General features: G+C 38.4%; 3 protein-coding genes across 4 annotated transcripts in view; all 3 read left to right on the top strand.

The window, feature by feature from the left end:
* LOC140856650 (DNA mismatch repair protein MSH5-like) overlaps positions 1-24,877 on the top strand; it is a 36,794-nt gene that overhangs the window by 1,317 nt on the left and 10,600 nt on the right.
* On the top strand, positions 13,491-17,118 carry LOC105040498 (serine/threonine-protein kinase Aurora-1). 2 transcript variants are annotated; one of them, XM_073254688.1, is made up of 9 exons: positions 13,491-13,692; positions 14,339-14,452; positions 14,753-14,857; positions 14,970-15,065; positions 15,414-15,509; positions 15,619-15,715; positions 15,829-15,946; positions 16,586-16,658; positions 16,790-17,118. In XM_073254688.1, exons 1-9 carry the CDS (start codon positions 13,657-13,659, stop codon positions 16,889-16,891), a joined length of 837 nt encoding a protein of 278 aa, XP_073110789.1. In that variant the 5' UTR covers positions 13,491-13,656; the 3' UTR covers positions 16,892-17,118. The 2 variants fall into 2 exon arrangements, with proteins under 2 accessions (XP_073110789.1, XP_073110788.1); XM_073254687.1 differs by having other exon boundaries at positions 13,497-13,692; positions 14,711-14,857; positions 16,790-17,109.
* Positions 18,762-24,877, top strand: part of LOC105040499 (DNA mismatch repair protein MSH5) — a 36,230-nt gene continuing 30,114 nt past the window's right edge. Inside the window, 5 exon segments of the mRNA XM_073254690.1 lie at positions 18,762-18,900; positions 19,813-19,844; positions 23,740-23,834; positions 24,076-24,156; positions 24,235-24,304. Coding sequence (XP_073110791.1) covers positions 18,862-18,900; positions 19,813-19,844; positions 23,740-23,834; positions 24,076-24,156; positions 24,235-24,304 — 317 coding nt within the window. The 5' untranslated portion in view covers positions 18,762-18,861.

Below are 24,877 nucleotides of genomic sequence, written 5' to 3'. Positions count from 1 at the left end.
GATAGCTTCTTGGTGTAGGTAATTAGCATCCTTAACCGCACCTATTAGACAAGAACGCGGCTCAACTAACATGAAAAGAGATGAATAATCGGGAACAATAAGCACCAAAATTCTTTTGCTTACATGCAGGAGTTTTTTACACATTGGCAATTCCATCTTGATCACCTTTTAAACATGGGCCATAAGTATTTTTTATTCATTATTCTTTATTTTTTTTATAATACTTCAGGTCTTATTTGACACCATTACCGTTTTAATTATTTTGCTAACGTATAAACTACTGAAAAAAGATATGGAGATTGATGTTGAAGACAACACTTGCAGAAAATGAAGCTTCTTGTTGCTTTATTGGTACTCCCTTTCGAAATCAATAAAACTTTGCCTTCAAAAACTTTAAATATTTTCATAACTGTTTTGCTCTACATGTTGTTCGGACTAAATTTTTTTTTTTTTGGATTTTTGAAAACAAAAATCAGTACAAAACTATGCCAAAGGGTCTTCAGCTTTTTCTTTTTCATCTACAATGGGCTGAGGGAAGATCAGCAACAACCTACCCACTTAGTACATTGTTTATAGTTAGTAATTAATGACATCATTAAGTGTACGTAATCAAAACATTAATATATGCAGGTGCACATGAGAGCAAGTGATATATATTTGGCCTTACGGTGATAGACCCGGTCTGGTCTAGTATCCCTGAGCACCAGAGGCGTAGTTGACGCCATGGGCAATCCTACGTCCTCTGGTTCTCGGATCGGCGAATGGCGGAATCAGGCTTGGAAGCTTCAGAAGCTCTCCGAGAACGTCTATTGGATTCCTCCCGTTGGAAAACCTGCCGGAGGGCCCCAGAGGGAAGTCTATGCCATATGGTGGGTAGTCGGCCCTCGCAGTAGAATTCTCAAGAAGTTATTATTCCCATTGTCGACCAAAGAGCTCCCAAACAAAACATGCCCTTCAATTCAGCCTCCCCATGGCTCATGCACAGAGAGGCTTGGAAAAGGATCAAGAGTGCGATAAGAAGTCTCGCCAGTGTCCTCGACATGGATTGAATAACCAAGTGGTAGTTTGGGGGGGGGGGGGGGGGGGGGGGGGGGTGTGTAGGGTGCAAGTGTAGACTGGGGAAAGAGGTTAAGGGCTATATCTCGTATTTATATAGAAAGAAAAGGAAAAGTGGAGGTGCTTTAATGTTGATTTAAGACAAATGGTACCTGTGCTGGCTGCCTCCTCGAGCCGGCCAGAATTAAATGGTGAGACTATAGAGGTCAATATCTGATCGACCTAGAAGATAGAGATCAAAATCTGTCTCATGAATACTACGAGTAACCAATGACCAGGAAAATTTAAGAGTGGTGCAGTAACGGTTTTAATATGTACTGGTTAATGGTTATGACGTACTGTGACCGTCATGGTCATTTAAAAAGTGTATATGGTTGGCATTGTAACTCTTGCTAAGTGTATATGCTGTGGTAGGTGGGTATAGGAAGCGGTTGGGGGCTCTATGTTTGAAATCTAATTGTGTCCTTTATCTTATACTGTGTTTCTTGAGTAATGAATAATAAATTATGCATCAAATTTTTAATAAGTTTTTATATTTTAAAAAATTTAAATTATCTAATCATTGATGATGATATAGTATATGAATGATGATGTAACATAATAAATAAAATTTTTATTTTGATATCATGATTTACGGAGTGTGATATATATTATATAAAAGAATGATATAGTATAATATATAAAAAATTTTATTTGATGACATGATATATTAATGATGATTTAGCATATGGATGATGATGTGGCATATACTGTAGAATTAATTTCCTATCTAAAAGTATACAGTTAATGAATGTCATGTCATAATCCATGTAACATAAATTATATTTTTGGTCCTTTAAGTTTCACAAATATCTATATGTTGGGTGGATGTCTGATCGGAATACTACTTTTCAGGATCTTTTCAGTACCACGCAATGCAATAGGAAGAAAGAAGAAATAAAACAAAAAACAATCAAAATACGTGGATCAGCCACAAAGGGCTCGCCTCCACGGGGCATGCAAACTTCATTATGAAAAAGAAATTTTATAAGAAAAGATCTCACCCTCAACCCTCGTACATCCAATTTCTCTCTCACTAGAAGTTTTCCTCACAAAAGCTCTCTCTCTTGGAAGACCCCCTGAACCTCTGAAACGATCGACGTCCACTATCCAGGAGTCTCCTGCTCCTTCTCTCTCAGCGACCTCGTGCCTCTCTCTTCTTCTCTCGGGTTGATTTCCATGCAAACTCAGACCTCACGGATTTTTGTGAGGTAAAACTAAGCCGCCACACACACAGGCCACTTGTTCCCATTCCCAAGCCTTTATAGGCCTTAAACAAGAGTTAGATTAGGATTAAAAATCTTAATCTGACTCAAATAGACCTTAAATAACCTCCTCCAGCCATCGGATCGAAAGCAAGATCAACCCACGTCATTTTGATAGCGATCGGTCCACGGAATAGTACCGTGGACCGCATAAAATGCATGGAAAACTCCCATGCGGTCCACAGGTCCAGCCATGGACCGCCCGGTCCACGATGGATCGGGGTAAAGGGCCAAGCACGATGCCTGGGCCAGCCCGCAAGCGCGGGCCTGGACCGCGCCATGCCGGGCGCTTGGGCCCGGGTCGGGCACCGCACGCGTGCGTGGGCTGGGCCACGTGCCCGCCTCGATCGTGCGCCCGGTTGGGCCGCCCGCCCGCTTGGGTCGCGTGTCCGCATGTTGGCCCCGCTAGGCCACGCTCCACAGCCTGCGGCCGCGCCGCCGCCACTCTGCCGGCCCGCCGTCGGTCGCCGGCGGTCCTCCACCACCTCGGATCTCGTGCCGACTTCAAAAGCTCGTATCTCCTCCATCCGAGCTCCATTTGGAGTGATTTTGGTCTCGTTGGACGTCGTTTCTCGCCGCGGACCTCGCTGTGGACTCAATGTGGGCTGAATCTCGATGCATCAAATCCTAACAATCTCTATCTCGACTCGATATTCGGCCTTCTCCAAACTCCGAAAGCTTCTGGATCTCCTCACCCCCATGTCCTGAGGCAATCACCTGCTGATCATGGATGGACAAACATGGGAGTCGAGCCAGGCTGCTCAATCCCATCTCCGTCGTATGCTGTGCTCCTCCTAATCTGAAACCTACTCGGGGCATCGTCCTACGACAATAGAAATCTCACTTTGCGACGTCGTCTCTCGTCCTCCCGAGTCTCTTGTGTCGTGCCCAATCCACCTCCAGGAGCTCCACCTCGCTCTAGTCTCCACCTGGCTCCCGAAGCTTCACCTCGCACTGGACTTCCTACCAGGTAATAATGTCATCTGCTCTCCTTCTTCCCCTCCAATACAATCCTATCGCCGCGTAACACCCTCAAGATTCCTCCACCAGCTACCGTCCTGTAGCCTCTCGAATCCAGTCTGCTAAGTGAGATAAGATTCTGTCTAAAATCGGATATGTATCGGACCTCCGTCAATCTCCTCACTGCACCATCATGTATCCTCCAGCTGACTGTCCTGATGCCTCTGATCGCACAGCTCGATCCATTCGATAGATATACAGTGCCCTCACTGTTATCCAGGGAGTTAAACTGCTCCTCTCTACAACATACATGATAGAGGCATGCAGAATCTAATATCCACCGCTGGGAAGAAGTAGATACCTCGTCAGATATCTTATCTCCAAGACATCTCTATCTGAATCGCTACCAGCCATCGCTACAGCAGCCACCGTCCGATTTTTGAGTTGAGGGTTATCTCTAGTTAAATGCCCCAACTCCTCACACCGATAACACCTGATTTTGCTCAAGTCCCTCCTGGACTTGGACTGCCCTCGTCACGATCTCTTGTCACTCCGTCTATCACCTTCTGCTCCTTCAAAAGCCACCAAAGCTGAGCTACCGCCACCTGAGCTCGAAGTCGGATTCTCCCTCCTGAGAATCTCGTTCTAGAGTATCGCCGCGGTGACCTCGTCTATCTTGATGGTGCTCTTCCCCACTAGAAGAGCAGTCACCAAGGACTCATACGAAGGGGGAAGCAATGCTAGCAAAACCAGCATCCTGGTCTTCTCCTCAATATTTTCACCAACGCTGAGAAGGTCGGTGAGGATCTTCTGAAAGTGGCTTAGATGCTCCTGTACGCTCTGCCCCTTAGCCATCCGCAGCTGGTAAAACTGCCTCCAGAGGAAAAGAGTGTTGGTGAGAGACTTCGTCATGTACAACTCCTCGAGCTTCGACTACAGTACCGTCGGAGAAGTCTCGCTCAGCACATGGATCACCACCTCATCCGCTAGGTACATGCGGATGGTACTCACCGCCTGCATCTATAACCGTTTTCAATCCTGCACCTCCATGGTGGTCGGCTTCTTATCGCACAAGAGAGCATCGATCAACCCCTGTTGGATGAGCACGTCCTTCACCCTTGTCTGCCACAAGGAGAAATTACTCTTACCATCAAACTTGTTGATCTCCATCTTGATTGTTCCTATCTTCTCCATCTTCAGTCTTGCTCACCACCGTTGCAATCTGCGTCCTTGTACTGCCTTGCTCTGATACCACTTGTTGGATGGATGTCTAGCTGGAACACCACCTCCCGAGACCTTTTCAATACCACGCGATGCAGCAGGAAAAAAAAAATAAAATAAAAAACAATCAAAATACGTGGATCAGTCACAAAAGGGCTCGCCTCCATGGGGCATGCAAACTTCACTATGAAAAAAAAATTTACAAAAGGAGATCTCACCCTCAACCCTCGTACATCCAATTTCTCTCTCACTAGAAGTTCCCCTCACAAAAGCTCTCTCTCTTGGAAGACCCCCCGAACCCCTGAAACGATCGACGTCCGCTGTCCAGGAGCCTCCTACTCCTTCTCTCTCAGCGACCTTGTGCCTCTCTCTTCTTCTCTTAGGTTGGTTTCCGCACGAACACAGACCTCACGGATTTTCATGAGGTAAAACTAAGCCGCCACACACACAAGCCACTTGTTCTCGTTCTTAAGCCTTTATAGGCCTTAAACAAGAGTTAGATTAGGATTAGAAATCCTAATCTAACTCAAATAGAACTTAAATAACCTCCTCCAGCCATCGGATCGAAAGCAAGATCAACCTACACCATTTTGATAGCGATCGGTCCATGGAATAGTATCGTGGACCGCATGAAACGTGTGAAAAACTCCCATATGGTCCACAGGTCCAGCCGTGGACCGCCCGATCCACGATGGATCGGGGTAAAGGGCCAAGCACGGTGCCTGGGCCTGGGCCGGCTCGCATGTGCGGGCCTGGGCCATGCCCGTACCTGGGCCCAGGCCGGGCACCGCGCGCATGGGCTGGGCCGCGTGCCCGATTGGGCCGCCCGCCCGCCTGGGTCGCGCATCCCACACGTTGGCCCTGCCTGGGCCGCGCTCCGCCGCCTGCGGCCGCACCGCCGCAGCTCTGCCGTCCCGCCTCCAGCCGCCGACGGTCCTCTGCCACCTCGGATCTCGTGCTGACTTTAAAATCTCGTATCTCCTCCATCCGAGCTCCGTTTGGGGTGATCTTGATCTCGTTGGACTCCATTTTTTACCGTGGACCTCACTGTGGGCTTAATGTGGACTGAATCTCGAGGTGTCAAATTCTAATACTATACATATATAAGTTAAAAATCTCTAATCATATCCTTTGATTTTTAAGTGTGGTCTAATGTAAAACTAATATAAAGAGTATTGTTATGGGGGTTTAGTCCCATTATTATGGACAAGAGCTCGATACGTCATATGAGGTATTGTCCACTTTTATCCGTAGTTTATCCCTTAAAAGTACATCACGTGAGAAAAAAATTTTCCTCCTTATAAGTGTGAGTCCTCTTTGACTCACTACAAATGTGGGACTAATAATGTCCTTCATATTATTAAAACTACAACAGAGCCCTCCAAGTCAAGAGAGACTCTGATTGTGTATAGTCCGAGCAACCCTACAGTCAGTCGAGCCGGACCTAGCCCCTTCTTGGTGCGTCATTATTACAGACAAGGACTCAGCCCGTTACGTGAGGTATTATCCACTCTGGCCCATGAGTCTTATAGTTTTGTCCTTTAAAAGACGTCGAAAGATTTTTTTCTCCTTATAAGTACGAGTCCTCCCTTGACTCACAACCAATATGGGACTAATGATGCCCTCCATATCATTAGAACCACAACAAGTATGGTTAAAACTAATATGAAAAAATAAAATAAAAATATATATATTAATATATATATATATTAAATATAGATGTAATATAAATTATTTTTTTAATCTTCTTTTGCTTTTCATTCTTCCTGGGGACTCTCTCCATTTGTATTTTGAAAAAACCAAAAACAAAGGATAGAATGAAAAGTTAGATGAATAGCATGTGATGCTGTAAAATATATGTTGTAGATTTTTTTCCCTCATGCATATTTGTATCTGTTCTAATAAAAGGTAGGGAAAAAGGAATATGGGGTTAAGGATACGATTGAAGATGGGATAAAATAAATAATATAATAATATATTATTAATATAATTTTTTAATATATATATTTTACCTTTTTAGATTAGATTTAACGGTCATTTTCATATTAGTTTTATATTAAATTACATTTGAAATTCATGGTACAAAATTAAAGAATTTTAAACTATAAAGATATTTATAAAATTTAGAGATAATTTATGATATATAAATAATGATGTAGCATATAGGTGATAACATGATATATGGATGATAATGTGGCACTTGATGGCTCAACACTTTTGACAAAAAATTCTACATCACGTGCTATGTCATCATTCAAATGCCACATTATCATCTATATTATGTATTATCAAAATAAAATTTTTCATCCATTATACCATGTTATCACCAATCAACCATACAATCATTTATTTAAGTATCTGCTATATAATTGGCTACATAATCATCGGATAATGCCAACATAGATTTTCGATGAAAGAAAATGGCCGGAATCAGAGAAGAACCACAATAAAATAGTTGAGAAAATAGGGATGAAATTTCAGTTTTTTAACTTTTAAAATTTTAATAAAAATCTAATCTAAATTTGGAGGACTGAAAATATAATTAATTCAAAAAATTTTGAAATTATAAAGGGTAAAATGAATAGTAAAACTCTTTATGAATCATTTAATTATGCACAAAAATCCGTCCAAAAAAAAAAAAAAAAGGCAGCGGCATTCGATGGTAATCTGACCCTTGATAGCTCAAAGCCTTTGGGGTGTTATGGGGCCACTTAATGATGTTAGACTCGGTCAGGCGTCGTCACCCGTCTATGTTTCAGATAACGTTCCCTGCAACCTATCAGGCTCCGACAAGTCGCTGGCGCAGAGAAAACAAAAGGAGGTTGCAGTATGCAACATTGTCCAAATTTACTCCTCGAAGCCATCAAGCGATAGAAGAGTGGTACATCGAGTTGGTTCTCAGAGTAGCAACAGAGGTTGGTTGGGGGTCATTTTCTTGTCCCGCAGGCTATTAATGACCAGATGGTGTTGGGGAGCAGCTACCTACTCGGCACCATGTCACAGTTGGTTCTTAAATTACCGGATTCTCCGTGCCGCTGTCCGCAGGAAAGCAGTCAGAAATGGTTAGGGTGGAACGGCCATGGATGGGCGTCCATGGGTTTCAGCTGGCACTGTGTGCCATGTGCTAGCGCAGTGGCTCATAAGTTGTTGTTGTCCAACCAGATGATTTTAATGTTTAGGATTCGCCAGGTCGACCCATATTTTACTGGAATTTGGCATGCATGAAGCTGGCCGGTGGAGGTCACGATCGAGAATGGCCATGGATTTGATTTGGGGGTTCGGATCCTCTACAGTACTATTTTGCACCGCATGAGATTTGCATGTTTGGATGGCTGGCACATTATTCATCTTGAAAATAAATAGTTATCATCTATCTCCAGTGGGGCAATATATGATGGTTGACGATGGTTCATAATTTTCAAGTCTACAGTGCAAAATATGAACTATAGAGGATCTTGTTTCTAGGATGTTAATGCTAGGCAAGATAAGAGTTAATCAAGAGAAAAATGATTCTTGGTGGATGTTTGGTATGGTATCCCATCAACTAAGCTTGTTTTGAATGGATCTTACAAATTTCTTCATGTTTTAGAATAAAATATAATAAATATTTTAGATCATGCATTTCTCCTTTTATAAGAAAAAATTTAAAAAAAATAATCGGAAGTGATTTTTTTTTTTGTACATTATGTTATGTTAGAAAACAATTATATTCATAATTAGCAAGTCAGAGGCCCAGCTTGATGTCCAAACACCGGAAGGTATGTTTTAATTTTTTCCAATGTCTACGAAATGGCAAATGTGTTATATTCTGTGTATTTTTTAATTAAAAGAAAGGTTGGCATGCCGGGAAAGAAAAATAATGACAAAAAAAGTAATAGTGAATAACTCATTATTATGGCCTAGGCTCCCGCATGGCCGACTCCAAAAACTTTTAGACCAGTTTGGTTGGGGTATATTGAATTACAGAGTAATTTAATAATTTTTTAAAATTATTTATTTAAAAAAATAATTATGAAAAAAAATAATTTTATTATATTTAATTGATAAAAAATATTTTAAAAAATAATACTGATAAAGGATTACTATATTGGGTTCAAAATAAATCTACGTAGGAACATGATCAAATTTATAAATATAATTTTTAATATAAAATAATTTTTTAATATTAAGATAGTATTGTAATCTTCAATTAGTTTTTATATAATGACTGCAATCACATAATCAATATCATTTTTATCTTAATTTTTTTTATGAAAATTTCTTATTGAATGCATTTGAAAAGATATCAAATAAATTTAATGATTATATATATAATTTTATTGAAATAATTTTTATTAAATATAAATTATCATCATTTAAGAATTTATCAAATATCAATTTTTTCATGATATTTATTTAATTTTTTTTCTCTGAAAAATAAATATAAGATCTATCATTTTTTTTTATTTTTTATATCAAATATGATAATTTGATGTAAGATTTATTTTTCTTACGTGAGATTATCTCCTATCAAATAAATTTTTAATGTAATACATATAATAGGTAAAAGATAGTTATTATGTGTGTTTCGCTAACCATATTTATTGCAACATCAATGATCTTGGACCCTAAGCTCATTTTATCGGCTATTCCGTCCGTCAGCACCTTTTTGGATCACGCTTTTTGTCTCATTTTAATAATAAAAGGATATTGCAAGAGTTATTTCAGAGCACTTGGCTTTTTTTTTTTTTTTTTTTTTTTTGGCGGGGGGTGGTGTGTAGGCGCAGGGGGCGGTGGGGGAAGGGGGGGGGGCGGGGGGGTAGGTATGAAGCACAACTTTATTCACAAAAAGAAATCAGACACAAAGTGTACATGAAACTAATGTGCTTTAAAGGCAAACCATGAAACTAATGTGCTCATCTCTCGGTAGCAATGCAAACACCATGAATATGTGCGTAAATGTTCCACTATAATATATCTTAAAATAGCTACCACGTTTGCACAAAATCTCCGCGGGATTGATGTATACCCTTTTTTTTTTATTTTTTATTTCCTATCATCACCAAAATTCATGGGTCGGTGCTTTGTCAAGAAGCAAAATGCTAACTTTATTCCCAGTGGTTTATAAAAAAATCACAAATTAATCAAGTTTTGATGAGAGTTTGCAAAAAATGAAGCATATTCGTTTTCAATATTACCGTAGGATCCCCGTGGTCCCGACAAGCACCATAATGGAACTAGTTGGGCCGAACGTAAACATTTTCACATTATTCCCTATAATATATAAATATTATATATTTTTTAATATAAATAGTATATATATATATATATATATATATATATATATATATATATATATATATATATATATATATATATATATATATATACCATTTTTTTTTTTTGATGTAAGTTATCTTTCCGTGGGGATTTCTAATTAGGGACGCATATGACAACTCAAGTAGGTTTTAGTAGGTCATGGGCTAAATAAATATATGTAGTTATATGATGCTAATTGATTAAGTTGATATACTAGTTATTGTTGAGAGTTTCTAAGTTTTGGCTGGGCTTGGTCTCCTATCATGATGGAAGTTGGTCTCCTACTGATGTGGAGATGGTTTTCATTGAAGTAAAGATGTTCCTTCTTCAGAAACACCTGCAAAGAAGTCTATTTATCGGAGATTTTTCATTAGGAGATCCATACTTAAGCCAGTCGTAGCTTCAGTAAGCAATAAAATGGAGAGTTGGCGAAATCACAGAGTTCTAGGCTTTGATTTTTGGAGAAAAAATTACTTATCCGAGGATCCCGTCCGCCCCTTTTTATATATAGAGAGAGTAGCTATCCGTTACAATCGAGCTCAATAATAATTCCAAAAAATTTGCACCCATTTAAAATGTGGGGTACTCGTTATGTGTATCAGATGTGGATGAGGATTACACACATTACCAGGTGCGGTAGTTAAGCCTACATGCGCATGATTAAGGAAAATAGCCACAGATCTTCGAAGAGGCGATTGACTTTGGTTGTTTATCGAGTTGATTAGTCATTATTACTTTTCGAAGCCGGTCAGCTGTTTACCGTTGATCAAGCAAACTCTTTAATGCAACATTGTATTTTGTCGGAATCTTCATGTGGAGGAAGTTAAATGCTACTGACCATGTCATCGGCACTCATAGAAGCCTTAGTACGATTTCAACTTAAGATTCCGCCTCTACGGTCCATCCTTGGGGATTTGGATTTCATCGTCAAAAAAGAGGGTTTTAGTGATTTGGTCGGTGCACGGTCAATGTAGGACCTTAGCTAAATCTGAAGTCAATCGATCCTTTTGGTCTGTTGATTTTATGGTTGGTTGGTGTAAGGCCTTGAAGTTAGTTGACATCCGAGGTTGTATTTTTCATTGAGTCAAAGTTATTCTAGGGTTTTTTGATCTCCACGCTCTTTTTTTGCTGGGTCAATTGACGAATCTTGGAGAATCACCTTCTCATCGGATAATCGAGCCATTCTAATCAGAAAAATGACTTGCTTCCCCAACACTAGTGACTTGACATTATTCACATTTCAATGTTGGATAGAGTTCTCCTGTTTTACATTATATTAAAAAAAAAAGGTTAAATTGAACAAAAAAGAAAAGGGAAAATGAGGTTTAACATAAGAGAAGCAAGAAGGAGAAAAGAAGAAAAAATTTGTGCTATTTTAGATAGAAAGCCAAAGCAAGGCACAATCTTTGGCCCAAAAATGATGCAATGTCCTCCAACCATATAATTACTAGGATCTATTGTGACCGTCCCACATCGGTTATGTAGGGATTTAAGTGGGGTATGTAATGACTTAGGTGTGCTACTACCAACAATTGGGTTTAAGCATTTTTGGGCCATATAGTTCAAGCCTGAATAGGTTGTTGGGTCAGTAGATTGCTTGAGGCATTATAAAATGATATCAGATAGTTCAAAGGGTACTATCGTGTGGGGTCATATTGGAACAGACTATGCATCTCGATGATGTACCCTCGATTCGATGGAGAGAGTTTGACCACTGAGGATAGTGATAGCGGCGTAATGGACTTGCCTTCGGAGTCTCACATAGATATATACTGGGAGCGGATACTGGAGCCAAGTAGGTCCTGACGAGGATGTCAGAGATTTAAGTGGGAGAGATTGACCAAGTGGGTCCTGACAAGGACATCAGAGATTTAAGTAGGAGAGATTGTGATAGTCCCACATCAGTTGTGTAGAGATTTAAGTGGGGTATATAATGACTTAGGTGGGCTACTACGAACAACTGGGCTTAAGCATTTTTGGATCGTATGGTTCAGGTCTAAATAGGTTGTTGAGTCAGTAGATTGCTTGAGGCGCTATGTCTATTTTCTTAAGATCTTAAATATGATTTTTCTTTTGTTATGCTAGTCCTCGATTTTATAATTACATACACTCGTTTAGCACATAAATAGATTCCTGAGCACACAATGTATGTACTTTTGTTGCATTTGAGCTGCATTAGCTAAATTTTGGGCGGCTCTACCTAAATTCAACACAAGTTATATTTCTTTTTAAAGAAATTTTGTAGATATTCTGTTTTAATCTTTGCTCAGATCCTTGGCCTTATACATATAAAAGCCAATGACTGATTGAATGGTATCTTGGCCCTCAGCTGGCACCATCTTCTCTTTATTGTACCTAGGGGTGGCAATGGGTCAGATATAGATCGAGTCAATCGATATCCATACTCGTCCTGTCAACAAAAAATTCATATCCGTATCCGCCCCATATCCATCTCGAATCAGATCGGATCAGGTCGAGCTCTAAGAATGGATAGGATTGGATCGGATCGAATATATCTGAAATTTTTATATAATTTTTTTAAAAAAATTATGCAATAGAATAAAGTCCTATAAATTAAAAATTTTGTAACTAAAGAAGAATATTTTTAATCAAAAATCCCATCCCTACAAAATATCATGCTTCTACCAAGATTAAGCTCTTAAAACCTCTAGGAACCAACTCACACCACCATAACTCGGACAGAATCCCATATATTTGAGGAAAAAAACTCAATCGAACCCTCAGAAACCCCTCTAATCTCTCTCAGGTGCTCTCTTTTCTCACAGATCTTTGAAAAAGATAATAAAAAGAAAAGAAAAAGAAGTTAAAAAAAAAGAAAAAAAGACAATCTGAAAAAGTACTAACCTCTCAATTTTTTCTATTTTTTCTTTGTTTTCTTTGATTTTCTTTTTGTTTTCTCATAGTTTTTTTTCTGCTTTTTCTATCCTCAAGAGTCCCAATCAGATGGGAGATTTGGAGTGGCCGAATACAGAAGCTTAGGGAAGACAGAACGGCTGAATATGGAAAGCTTAGACAGCTAAAATTTTGTGTTGGGTATTTAGATGTGTGTATGTACATGCGCGCGTCTGAATATCGAGTCGGATTCAAGGTAGGATATATTACTATCCATATCTAATCCATATCCGTTTCGGATTTTTTTTTAAACTCATCTCGAATTTTAATCAAGTCGGATAAAATTCGCTCCATTTAGAACGGATCGGATTGCATATCCGATGGATCAAACTAAATTGCCGCCTCTAACTGTACCAGCTCCCGGTTGCCACATTGGACCAGTGATTTGAACGTTTGAAGGATACGGATGGTCGGTGGCAATTGTTCTTTCGAAGCTCAGTCTCAACGTAACCTAGATGAAGCTTCCCTTAGCTGAACGCTGGTAGCTGGGGAAATATGGATTCGTCTCACTGACCGTGAACACGAATCAAGTGTATTAACAGCACAAATGTTAAGGTCCGCTTGTATCATATCTGACTGCAGGGAGGACTCGAAACCCCGGCCTTTCTGCCCCTTTTTCGGAGCTAAAACCGGCAATTGGCAAGAAAATGCAAGGATTTTTTCTCTGAATACGACGAACCTGTCCCGCTTGTGCCCGCTTCGCCCGCGTCGTTTTTAATTCAAACGGCTACAACTTCGAATTTTGTTCCTTACCTTCCACGTGGAATCATCTAACAATCCGACCGTTACACCGCAGTCTAAATTCCCCAGGTTCCTTCGCCCAAAGAAACCGAAGGAAAATTTGTCCCAACCCCACACATCCACCCCCGCCCAACCCATTCCGCCGCCCCTCGCCCCCGGGTCCATGGCGATCGCCACGGAAACCCAGCAAGAAGAGAAGGTACGAAAGATTTCGATTTTTTAAGGATTCTTGATTGTAATCTGGGTTTTTTGAAGTATAAGGCGGCTCCTTTTCTACTTTTACTCGCATTTTTTGTTCATGGATTTAGGGTTTCCCTGAGTCTGCCAGCATATGCTTCCTGCCTTCTTTATAATGGCACTTGGAAGTAGATTTTTGGTTTTGGTTGATTCGAGCCATTAGATTTTGTCTTTTCTTTCCTTTCTCTTCTTGGCAAGGGCATCGGAACTGAGGCAAAGCTATGTCTTTGGCTTGAAGTTTTTTCTATCTTGATGTACCTTGTTATTTAAGGGGCAAAATTTCTTACGATCATTTTATCAAAGCCAGGATTTAATCATGGATCTGGTTCCAGATTTCGATGCCTTTTGTTTTGGATTGAGGACGCGTTTTAGTGTTGCAGTTCACAGATCTTATTGGTTTTTGTTGCCAGCTCCATTGCATCTCAAATAACGAGTTCTAGCTGTTTTCTTTAGCTGTTGTAATCAATAATTTATGGGTATTTTTGTTCCTTTCCGTTTCAGATTTATCTACCTTCAATCATGGTTTCGAATTTCTTTGGAGTTTTTTTCAGCTGTTCTAATAATCTATTATATTTGAATATAGAGGATTTCATGTGTTTCTTTGACAGCCTTCTTCAAAGGATACAACAGTGGAGAAGCGCTGGACGCTGAACGATTTTGACATCGGAAAGCCACTAGGAAGAGGAAAGTTTGGTCATGTCTATCTGGCCAGAGAAAAGAGGGTACGGGCTGTATTTTGTAGTTACAATTCATCTTCAAGACTTTATTATAAAAGCAAAGCACGTGATAGTTGAAACCCGCATTAGAAAATCATGTCAAGGTTCATTGCTGCAGTGAAAGAATGATTGGATGTATTATGTATTTGTATTCTATCAGACATATCAGTCCTTCAGATTTTATAGTATTGAATTTTCCTCTTCTTCTGTGATTTAGCTAATAATCATAAGATTGCTTACCTTGAGTTTTTAAATTGGACCCAGAGTAATCATATAGTGGCACTAAAAGTTCTTTTTAAGAGCCAGCTGAGACAATCTCAAGTAGAGCATCAGCTGCGACGTGAAGTAGAAATACAGAGTCACCTCAGGCACCCAAATATACTACGTCTATATGGATACTTCTATGACCAGGTTTAGAGATCTACTCTATCATGACTGTTACTTGTGCTTTCTATTTACCATTCAAGGTATTCTTTATATTACCTTTTTTGGCCTACTCATTGTATCTTTTTTTTTTGGGCAGACTCGTGTTTATTTGATAATAGAATATGCAGCAAAAGGTGAACTTTACAAAGAATTGCAGAGGTGCAAATGCTTCAGTGAAAGGCGTGCAGCTACTGTGAGTTATTACGAACTTCATATGACTGTTATTCTCAATATTAAAACTTCTATTATTCATTCACTGGATAATTAGCAGTCTTGCTGTGAATACCTACTATGGGTTGTTTTATGCTCCCTTATGGTCGTTTCTTTAATCTTCTAAAACTTGTATCTGATGCATTTACTGGATATTAGCATTATTTCCTGAATACCTCATAATTTCATCAACCTGTGTCATTCAGTGCACTTCCCCTGATACATAATTTTGTTTGTAATGTCTTTGATAAGATAAACTTAGCCTCTAACCTTTATATATTATCCTTGAAATTGTGCGCATAAAAATAATTTTACTGTTCTTCTGCTTCAGTACATCTCATCATTAGCACGGGCATTAATCTATCTTCATGGGAAGCATGTGATTCACAGGGATATCAAACCAGAAAATCTTCTGATTGGAATACAGGTACTGCCCATTCTTTTTCTTTCCCCTTACAAAGCTAACCTACTGTTCGTTATTTTCTTTGCCAAGTGCATAAACTTTGCATGCTTATGGTGGTTGGTTTTATGGATAGGGCGAGTTAAAAATTGCAGATTTTGGTTGGTCTGTACACACTTTTAACCGTAGGCGGACCATGTGCGGCACGCTGGATTACCTCCCACCTGAAATGGGTATGTCAGCCACTGTCTGTCCTTTTACCAGTATAGATTCTTTGTATGATTTTCAAGTTCAAGAACTGCACTTTAGATCCTTGATCCCTCCCTTGTGCTTGGCTTTGTTTCAGTGGAAAGCACAGAACATGATGCTAGTGTAGACATATGGAGCTTGGGTGTCTTGTGCTATGAATTCCTTTTCGGAGTTCCACCTTTTGAGGCAAAGGAACACTCAGATACATACAGAAGGTAAGTGAGAGTCAAAGATGATCTGAATCTTCTCCTTGACTTGGCAAGCGCCAGTTTTTGTATGGTGTTGATCTTAATTTCGTGTTAATAGAAAACCAAAGTGGTTGTATTTAATAGTATGCTGGTGATATACTAAACTGAAACATTTACTGTTATTCAACTTCTTCTGGCTTAAATGACATCCTTGAAAAATGAAAGGTCTTTGCTTACGTAAATCAAATAGCGGTAATCTTTTGAAGGTTATACATCATTTTTTTCAAGTTTAGCCATGAAATTCCTCTACATAGTGGTCTTTATTCTTTTCAAGGATAAAAAGTACGGTGGCTTTATTCAAAATGGCTGTGTATTTGCCAATGACTATTTACTCGATAATTGGCCAGTTCTCAATCTTGGATGAGAAAAAGGCAACTTTTTTCTTTTAAAGTTATTTCTCCTTTGACAGTCATCTCTGTGTTGTGGGGATGCTGTATTCGATGACTGAAACTCTTAAAGTGATATCTGCATGGCTGCATCTCACCACTTTTTCTGAGGGATATCAACAATTTATTTAGCAGTTGCACTTCTCAAACTTTGCATTGTATTAAAAAGCATTTATTGGAATTTGGATTCGCTTTTGACAAAACTGCCTTTTGGATGCAGGATAGTAAAAGTCGACCTTAAGTTTCCCCCAAAGCCAGTTATTTCTCCTGCTGCAAAGGATCTTATCAGCCAGGTGGGGATTATCTTCTTGCTTCCTTTTTTCCTTTATTTACATATTTGTTTGAAAATTTATAATTTAAATTTTATGAGCAGCCCTCTTTCTTGAATTCACTTTGCTCACATATTAGTTTATATCTTATTCAGATGCTTGTCAAAGATTCCTCACAACGTCTTCCACTTCATAAGCTGCTTGAGCATCCATGGATAGTTCAAAATGCAGATCCCTCGGGCATCTACAGAGGATGATTTCTTAAGGACATTTATCATTGCTTGTACCATAATAGATTATCTTATTGCCATTAGTTAGCCATGAATGGATGCCAGGTTGCGCAATCGAACTACTGTATATCATCTATGGGCAAATGCACTGCATTTTGAAGTGTATTGGGTGAATTTTTGTTGGGGGGGTGGTGGGGTGAGATGTTTTATCTCGATAGGCAGATCACTTCTCTGCTTGTACTTTTTTTGGGGGGAGTTATATTCTTATTGTACCCTTTAGCACTTGTGACTCTGTATTTTCTTTGTTTTGTTTTCTTGTTGGTTCATGGAAATGGATAACAAGAGCAAGTATGATAAGGGCAGTCCACATTTTCCTCTCTAAACTCCACTACTGCATCACGTAACATATCTTGTGAAACGGAAGTTTGCCGCGAGCATGCCTTTTTGCAAGGCTCCCAATATCCTACATAAAAGCTAACTTTTAAAGTGGACCGCTGCTCCATACTCGGTCAAAATCTACAACCCACTTGTTTTGGGAATTGGGTGTGCAACATTGTTACCCAATTTCAATGGCTCAGCAGTCAGCAGATCTGAACTCTAAATAATATATGATTCACCCAGATTCGATAATGCAAGACCTAACCCATGTATAAATATTATTTTATAGTAATAGAAACTAAAATATATGAACTTATACTTCGTCAATTTGCATGGCCAAAATGTTTTATTCTTTTTTTTTCTTTTTCCAATATAGCTAGTCAAATTGCATGTACACTATTCCCTTGGCACCTACACCAGAATTGTGATAGAATTTAGTGGATTTTTGTAGATACATGGAAGCTTCATCATCTAATATTTACCCTAAGTTCAACCTCGTCTCAATCTCGATAATATGGGACTGAATTTAGACATTGCTAAATCAGCCTAGGCCATTTTCGTCGTTAGACGTGGCAATAGAAATCAATATGACTCAAAACAAGATATTTAAATTCCCTCCAATTGGCATCTGTTGCAGCTCCGCCCACGATCACGCGTGGTTATTCCATGGGAGCATAATGCCTGAGCATAATTATAGGTGTGCATGGGTTGGGTTGAGCGGCATAGATTGGATTGGACTGGATCAATTTGATTTGAATTGATTTTTTTTAAAAATTAAATTAAAATTAAACTAATTTTTTTCAGATCAAGATTTTCTCAAACCACAATCAAACTAAATTTAAAAAAAAATGATATAAATTGAACCAAGTGACTGCATCCAAAAGTCAATCTTGCCGATCTGAGCAAAATCCTCATTGATATTGCCAGCAGACCTCCTCGGCTGAGTACCAAGCTGTTGGATTGGATTTCAATAGCAACGGTATTAATTACATATGTAATATTTTTTTATTTATATATCAAAATTATATTTTTTTGTACATTTCAATGGTTTATTACCATATTAGAAGGTTCATATAATGACGTTAATACTTAATAGCATCCCATAACCATTATTTAATCATTATAACAATTATAATGGCCATCTTTATCCTATATGATATCGTTTTAAAATTTTCACTATTAAAATATGAGTTTTTATGAAAACAAAATAATAGATAATAACAAAAAATAAGGATATATTTTCCAAATCACGGATTACTCCATAAAAATATATATTTTTTAAATATCATATAAATTTTAGGAAGAAAATTAATTTATAAGTGTAAAAAAATAAAAATACTAATAATACCCGTATGTTGATACCACCGAGGGAGCTGAAACGGTTATAACGGGCAATACTCCTTTCGCGCGCGCGACACGTGGTATTTCCATTTTTGGCAACTTTCAAGTGACGCAACCAGAGAACGCACAGCCTTTGCCGCCTTCTATAAATCTGGCACCCCCACCGCCACGCACACCCTGCCCATTCAAATCCCCAAAGGCTCCACTTCCCGCTCCTTGCTTTCTTCTCCCTCTCTCGGAGCTGCGCGTGCGCTTCTCCGTTCTCTTGATCGAACGAAATGGAAGAGGAAGTCGGCGAAACGGAGGTTGAATCACAGGTGAGTGCCTCCAAACCCTCTTCAAAGGTTGATTTCAGATCGCGTTTCGCTGAAATATTTCTTCAAAGGTTGCCAGGACTCGTTCTTGATCGGATTTCCCATCAAATCTTCCTTGAATCGATTATGTGCCGTGATCATACGATCACTTGGAGAATCTAACTCTTTCTTTGTCTGTTTTAATTGGCCGTACTTCGAACCGATCTTCATTCGGCTTCTACCAAACCCTCTAATTTCTTGTTCGAATATCATGCCAAGATTTGGTTCTTGAACGTATTTTCCCTCAAATCTAATTTCTTGGTCGTACTTCCCTATGAATCTTGTTTCTTGGTCGTACTTCCATGTAAATCTTGTTTCTATCTCGTTTAACAACCTCAATCTTTGGTTGATTCTGGTTTAAAATTCTTGCAGAAGTAATTGATGGAAATATTTGGAAAAAAAAAACTCTGAACCCAAGGATTCAGGGGTTTTCAGATCTCAAGCGACGACGCACATTTCTATGATTTGAATTCTTCTGTTCTTGTTCACTTCTTTGTCCTTATAACTCTGCTACTCTTGAATACTGATTTATACGGTTGAACTGTTCGTACTAATCCCCTTGACGATCTAAAAGATCTTGATTTTACGTAGTCAGATGTATGCATTTGATCACTTTCTGTTGGTTCTGATCTCGATGACTGTATAAAAGAACTTTGTGTTTTCTTGCTAGCAGAAAAAAAAAAGCAACTGAATTCTGTGCACGATTAAGCATAAACTTAACTTCGATTTCTATTTTGAGAGGCAAACTTGGGGAATCTTAGGGTTTCCAACTGCTTCTGCATATTTATGTGTATTGTAATGCATCTTCTGAATGAATGTCACTACATTGTTTTTTTATATACATGCTGATTCTTTAAACTTCTGGTTTATTTGCAGGTATATATGGCATGCCTCATGCAAGGTCATCGGTAAGATTACAAGAATGAGAAATAACTATGATTTATGTTTAGAATCCATTTCATGAATTTTCATCTTATTGATTCCTATCAGTTCCTCCTAGTTTCCCTATGCTGATGTTAATTAAATAAATCCAGTGAAATCTTTCATATGATATTGTTTCATGGAATCTGTACCTTGTCTATAAATTGTGACCAACTGCTTCACTCAAGAGAAACGGATGAGTTTTCTGTGAAACTAGATGCAAAACATTTATGTGCATGTCTTATATCTTGCTTCTTTTTTTGTCAAGAGGTATGTGCATATTTCATCAAGAAAATTGATTCAATAATATTTCTAATATTTAAAAGAACCTAGAAGGCTATAATTTTAGATTATTTTGGATACATAAAGTTGTACGAAGAGAGTTGTGTCTGGTCAAGCTGTTTCAAGTTTAAAGAATGTTTTTTTGTGCATGTTAGAATTCACATCTTTGGGATCTAGAGCAAGCAAGGAAGAATAGTAAATTATAAGGTAAGACTTTGAGGAAGAGAGATCAAAAGGCGACATAATTGAGGCGAGGCTGTATTAGATGGTTCCTTCACTTAGGGCCTATTGGATATTTCGGGTCTCAAGGATGATATACATTCATATGGATATTATGCCATCATGTAAAATCTCTTTCCAAGGTAAATTTATAGTTAAAAAGTGTCCATTGATTGTACATAAGTAACATTCTAAAGTCAGCTTTAAGCCTTTCAACATCTCATTTTGAACTTTATTTGTCACTTTTTCTTTTGTAATTAAATTCCTTTCTTTTGCATATCTGTTGTTTGGAGAAGTTCTCAACTTCTTATGTAGTCCTTTTATTGAGTGCTATCTTTGATTTGCTAATAAAATAGTTGCGCTGCCTCTCTTTCCAATTTTATATACTATTTTTTCACTCAAAATAATACTTATTTTTTTCTAGAAGACTTAATCTTTATCTTTCTTTTGCAATAAAAAATTACTTTGCTTTAATTTTTTTCCATGATGATCTTGATCAAACCATGAACTCGTGTTTATTTGGTAGGCTTGGTTTAAAAATAGGTTTTACCATTGCATTTTTTTTTGTTTTGAGGAAAAATGGGGCAAGGCTTGATGGTTACAGTTGTGGTGTTGTCTTCTTAATGGATAGTTTAGGGTCCACATGTTGACGGCATCACTTAGAGGGATATTGGGTTGTTGTGGGCTGGGTCAACTTGGGACAGTAACATATGTGACATATACCTGCGTACAGGTTGATGCCAATGACTTGAGCCATCAGTTGACTTGTAACCTATTTAGTTCCCCATGGCCCAATAGCAGTCCTGCTTGACCCAACACTCCTGGTCACCTACCCAACTTGCCTAACTTAGTCCTAAGGACTTGCCGACTTAATTTCTAACTGAACTAATATTAAAGAAACTATTCAGTTGTGAAAACCTTACCCAATGTCATGGCCTGCGTGGTCCAACCTAGCCCACCAAATCTAGGCACATCTCTGCGGATGATCGAGTTTCCAGGTTGGACTAGTTTTAGCATGCTTAACCATTAATGTGATGCATTATATTTTTGAAAACAAAAGAATAAAAGCTTTATAAGATTGGATCAAACATGACAGTTTGATGGTATTTAAGTTTAGCACCTAACTCTACAATAAGATTTACAACAGAATGCATGATAGCAAGCCATAGAACATGATGTGCATAAAGGACAGATTGAAATAATTAATAAAAATTGCTCAACTTGTTAAATTAATGTTGTAAAGTGAGTTCTGAGTGAAGAGAGCACATTAATGGTGGCTGCCAGCACCTTGCCTGAATAACAACATGCCCATGCTCAAGATGCCTGTAAATTTCTAGTAGAGGTAGACACTACTGTAGGACTACCAAGGCTAGACATTGCCATATAGACTTCAAGTAGACCATTGCGAGCAGACTTAGACCAAAAAAGCAACTAGAAAGATGGAAATCATCCTTGCTACAAGGGCACACTACTAGATTTAGTGAATATCACGCTTTTTAAGTAAATATCCTTGCTACAAGGGCACAATACTAGATTTAGTCAATATCATGCTTTTTAAGTAAAATGAGATGCTTCTGGAGAGCTCTAAAAAATTTGATTGGGCAATAGAAGTAGGTTTTAACTTTCTGCATCTATACCTGGCTGATCGGGACCTCTCTCAAAGTTGCCTTTCCTTCAGAATTCAGCTGTTGAGCATCTTCATGGTAGGATGGGGCACAGGGTGGGTATGGATGACTAAGGAAAGGAAGACGAGGATATTAGGTTATATCCCTAAGCAACCATGCTGGTGATTGATTTTCCTCATTGGAATGCTAAGGTTGTAAGTGTTATGGCATATCAAAATCACAATCTGACTAAGAAGGGTAATGGTAGAGAAGATTTATTAAAGAGTAGCATGAGGACAATCAAGAGAAGCACTGAACTGGTGGAAAACACAGAGGATTCTCTTGAAAGCAGCAAGAGGTTCCTTATAAGGAGAATGTACTAGAGTGTCATTAGAAGGAATGTGCGGAGGAGGAAGTTGTTGTGGACTCCTGGTGTCGATAGGAAAGTGATAGGGAATGACTTTGAAGGAAGAAGAGGCAGTTATTGCCCTTGGAGTGGTGAGATATAGAAAGGACTTATTTTAAAGTTTTGAAAGGGTAACAAGGACTGCACTAGGTAAGGTAATATTTCTCAATACTCTCCGACTAGTATGATTGTACTGTTGATAATTCATATGTTCATAATTACAGTCAAGGAGGACAAGTTTGGCATCATAACAATAAATATTAGTGTGTTTGCTTGGTGGAAGAGACATCCACTTTATCTAAAAGTGTGGAAAATTGTACCGCCCCATATCGCCTGTACCATACCGGTACGCCATTTCGAAGTGTACTAACATTATCGTATCATATTGAACCGCGTACCAACATTAAGCAGAATTTTACCAGTACGGGGTCCAGTACCGAGACGGCAAACCTTGTCTAAAAGTATGAAGAAACCTATAGGTAAGAGCAAAGTAAACACATGAATAGAACTTTCGACCAATAAGAATCAAATAGGTGGTGTGGTTGATAAGATAGGTAAGGCTTAGAGCAGCCTCACAATTGATGCAATATTGAAGCAATTCTGAATAACATGCAAGCAGTCTCAAGAAGGTGATAAATGATAATGCCTTTTAGTGACACATTTTGGCTCAATTATTGAGATGGTATAACCACCCAAGAAGGACTCCATAGGAGAAGCTTATGTCACAAACCTTAGACACACAATACCACTAACATATTTAATGATTGGTGTTGCCCATATTCGGTTGGGAGTTGGGACCATAGCAATTAACTCTTAATGGATAAGACAGATAAACATTAAGACTTAAGAGTATAACATGAAGCCAAGTGCATCATGAATAACCATCAAAAGATCTCATAGTTGGGGCAACCACCAGCTGAAGGCTAAAGAGCTGGTTTAAAATATTTGAGTGCATGTGAGCAAGATTTCACAAAGAGAAAAGAGGACTGCAAGCACTTATTGTTACCAGCAGTCTTGATGGTCAACAAAGAGGAAAGAATCCCATCACCTCTCGTAGTCTGTGAAAAGTAATGATGTTTATTTTAGCTTTCTTGCATCTCTTTGATAAATCTCTTATGCCTCATAAGCAAGTTTCTTTGAATTGGTGTGATTACGTATTACTGGGTGTATTATACCATATCGGTAGTGAACTAAGACTCAGTACAAGGGTGTACCAAGTCTCGGTATGCTTAACTGACTCCAGTATCAGGCATACCAATACTATATCTGCATGGTATCGGTATGGGGCTTGATACCAAGATTGCAAACCTTGCTCATAAGGCTTTAATCATTGTCTGCAGTTTTAGATGACGTATGTTATTGTGTCTCCAGTGTAGGTATAGCATACTATGACTCAAGTGTTCGACAACTTTTTGTCACAGAAGTTTGGGAGGATGGAAATGGGGAGTTTCCTCTAATTGATCTTGGTACGTGATTTAGAGAAAGATATTGTAACCACAAAAAATACTATCATTGATATTCTTTTTTTTTTTCCCCATTTTTTTTTCTAAAGTTTGGTTTTTGTCCTTGATCTTTTGGCTCTTCAATGCAGTAGCTGTTCTATAGCAAATTAGTTTTGAACTTTTGATAGCCAACACATTGTCAAACAGGAGCATGCCATTAGTATTTTTCCAGCTGACAGTTTCTTCTGCTTGGTTAATGAATCAGTGAAGTACCAAGCAAAACCTGTGGTTATATATGCTAGCACTAAGACTGAGGAAGCACTGTTGTCTGCTTTACAACGAAATGGTTTGCACTTTAAAGCCTTAGGTAAATAGAGAATTTGGTTTCTCCCCCCTCTTGGGCTAACTTTGCTAAGTCAAACAGATGAAAGTGAAGCCAGTGTAGTGAAGCTTATACGAAGTTCAGTATTCAGCTATGAACAAGCTTGGCACAGGTATGCAGCTGTCTGAACATTTCTCAGCAAACAGAATCGTTTTTAACTTCCATCTTTATTAATTTACATCTAAAATCCATGGTATATATGCTTCAATGAATGGTTTTCTGGAACATCGAGAGTTTTTTTTTTTTTTTTTTTTTTTTTTTTTTTTGTACTTCTGTTTCTGGAGTGGAGAATTGAGAAAACTTGGAAAAATAAATAAAATTTTACTTTAATATGCTACATATCATCCAGTAGCTTAGCTATTTGCTGGAGGTGGAAATGCAGTTTATTAGTGCTGGACAAGAAGCCTTTTCAGTTGTGGTATTCTGTTCAAAGAAAATGTTGCTAAATTAAGATAATCATGAGATAAAAGGCCAGATATGTCCTTCTTTGTGCCTATTGCATGTCACCGCACAAGTGATTTGTTCTTTTATTCTACTGCGGGAACATATGCATCTCCCCCAATAGTTAGTTCAGTGGTCTTGGAACTTTGTGTAGATGTCAACATTATGCTAATTATTTGATCACAACTATAGCTACAACCTTCAAGTCCGATCTCAAATTTTTGTTGGAGATTGTCATCATTTT

Source organism: Elaeis guineensis, chromosome 3, assembly GCF_000442705.2.
Source record: "Elaeis guineensis isolate ETL-2024a chromosome 3, EG11, whole genome shotgun sequence".
NCBI lineage: Eukaryota > Viridiplantae > Streptophyta > Magnoliopsida > Arecales > Arecaceae > Elaeis > Elaeis guineensis.
This window is presented reverse-complemented; position numbering and strand designations above follow the sequence as displayed.

Coding starts and splice junctions, on each gene's coding strand:
- LOC105040498 (XM_073254687.1), top strand. CDS start 13,657: ATGGCGATCGCCACGGAAACCCAGCAAGAAGAGAAG. Junction 14,453..14,710: donor ATCTGGCCAGAGAAAAGAGG/GTACGGGCTGTA, acceptor AATTGGACCCAG/AGTAATCATATAGTGGCACT. Junction 15,947..16,585: donor CACTCAGATACATACAGAAG/GTAAGTGAGAGT, acceptor TTTTGGATGCAG/GATAGTAAAAGTCGACCTTA.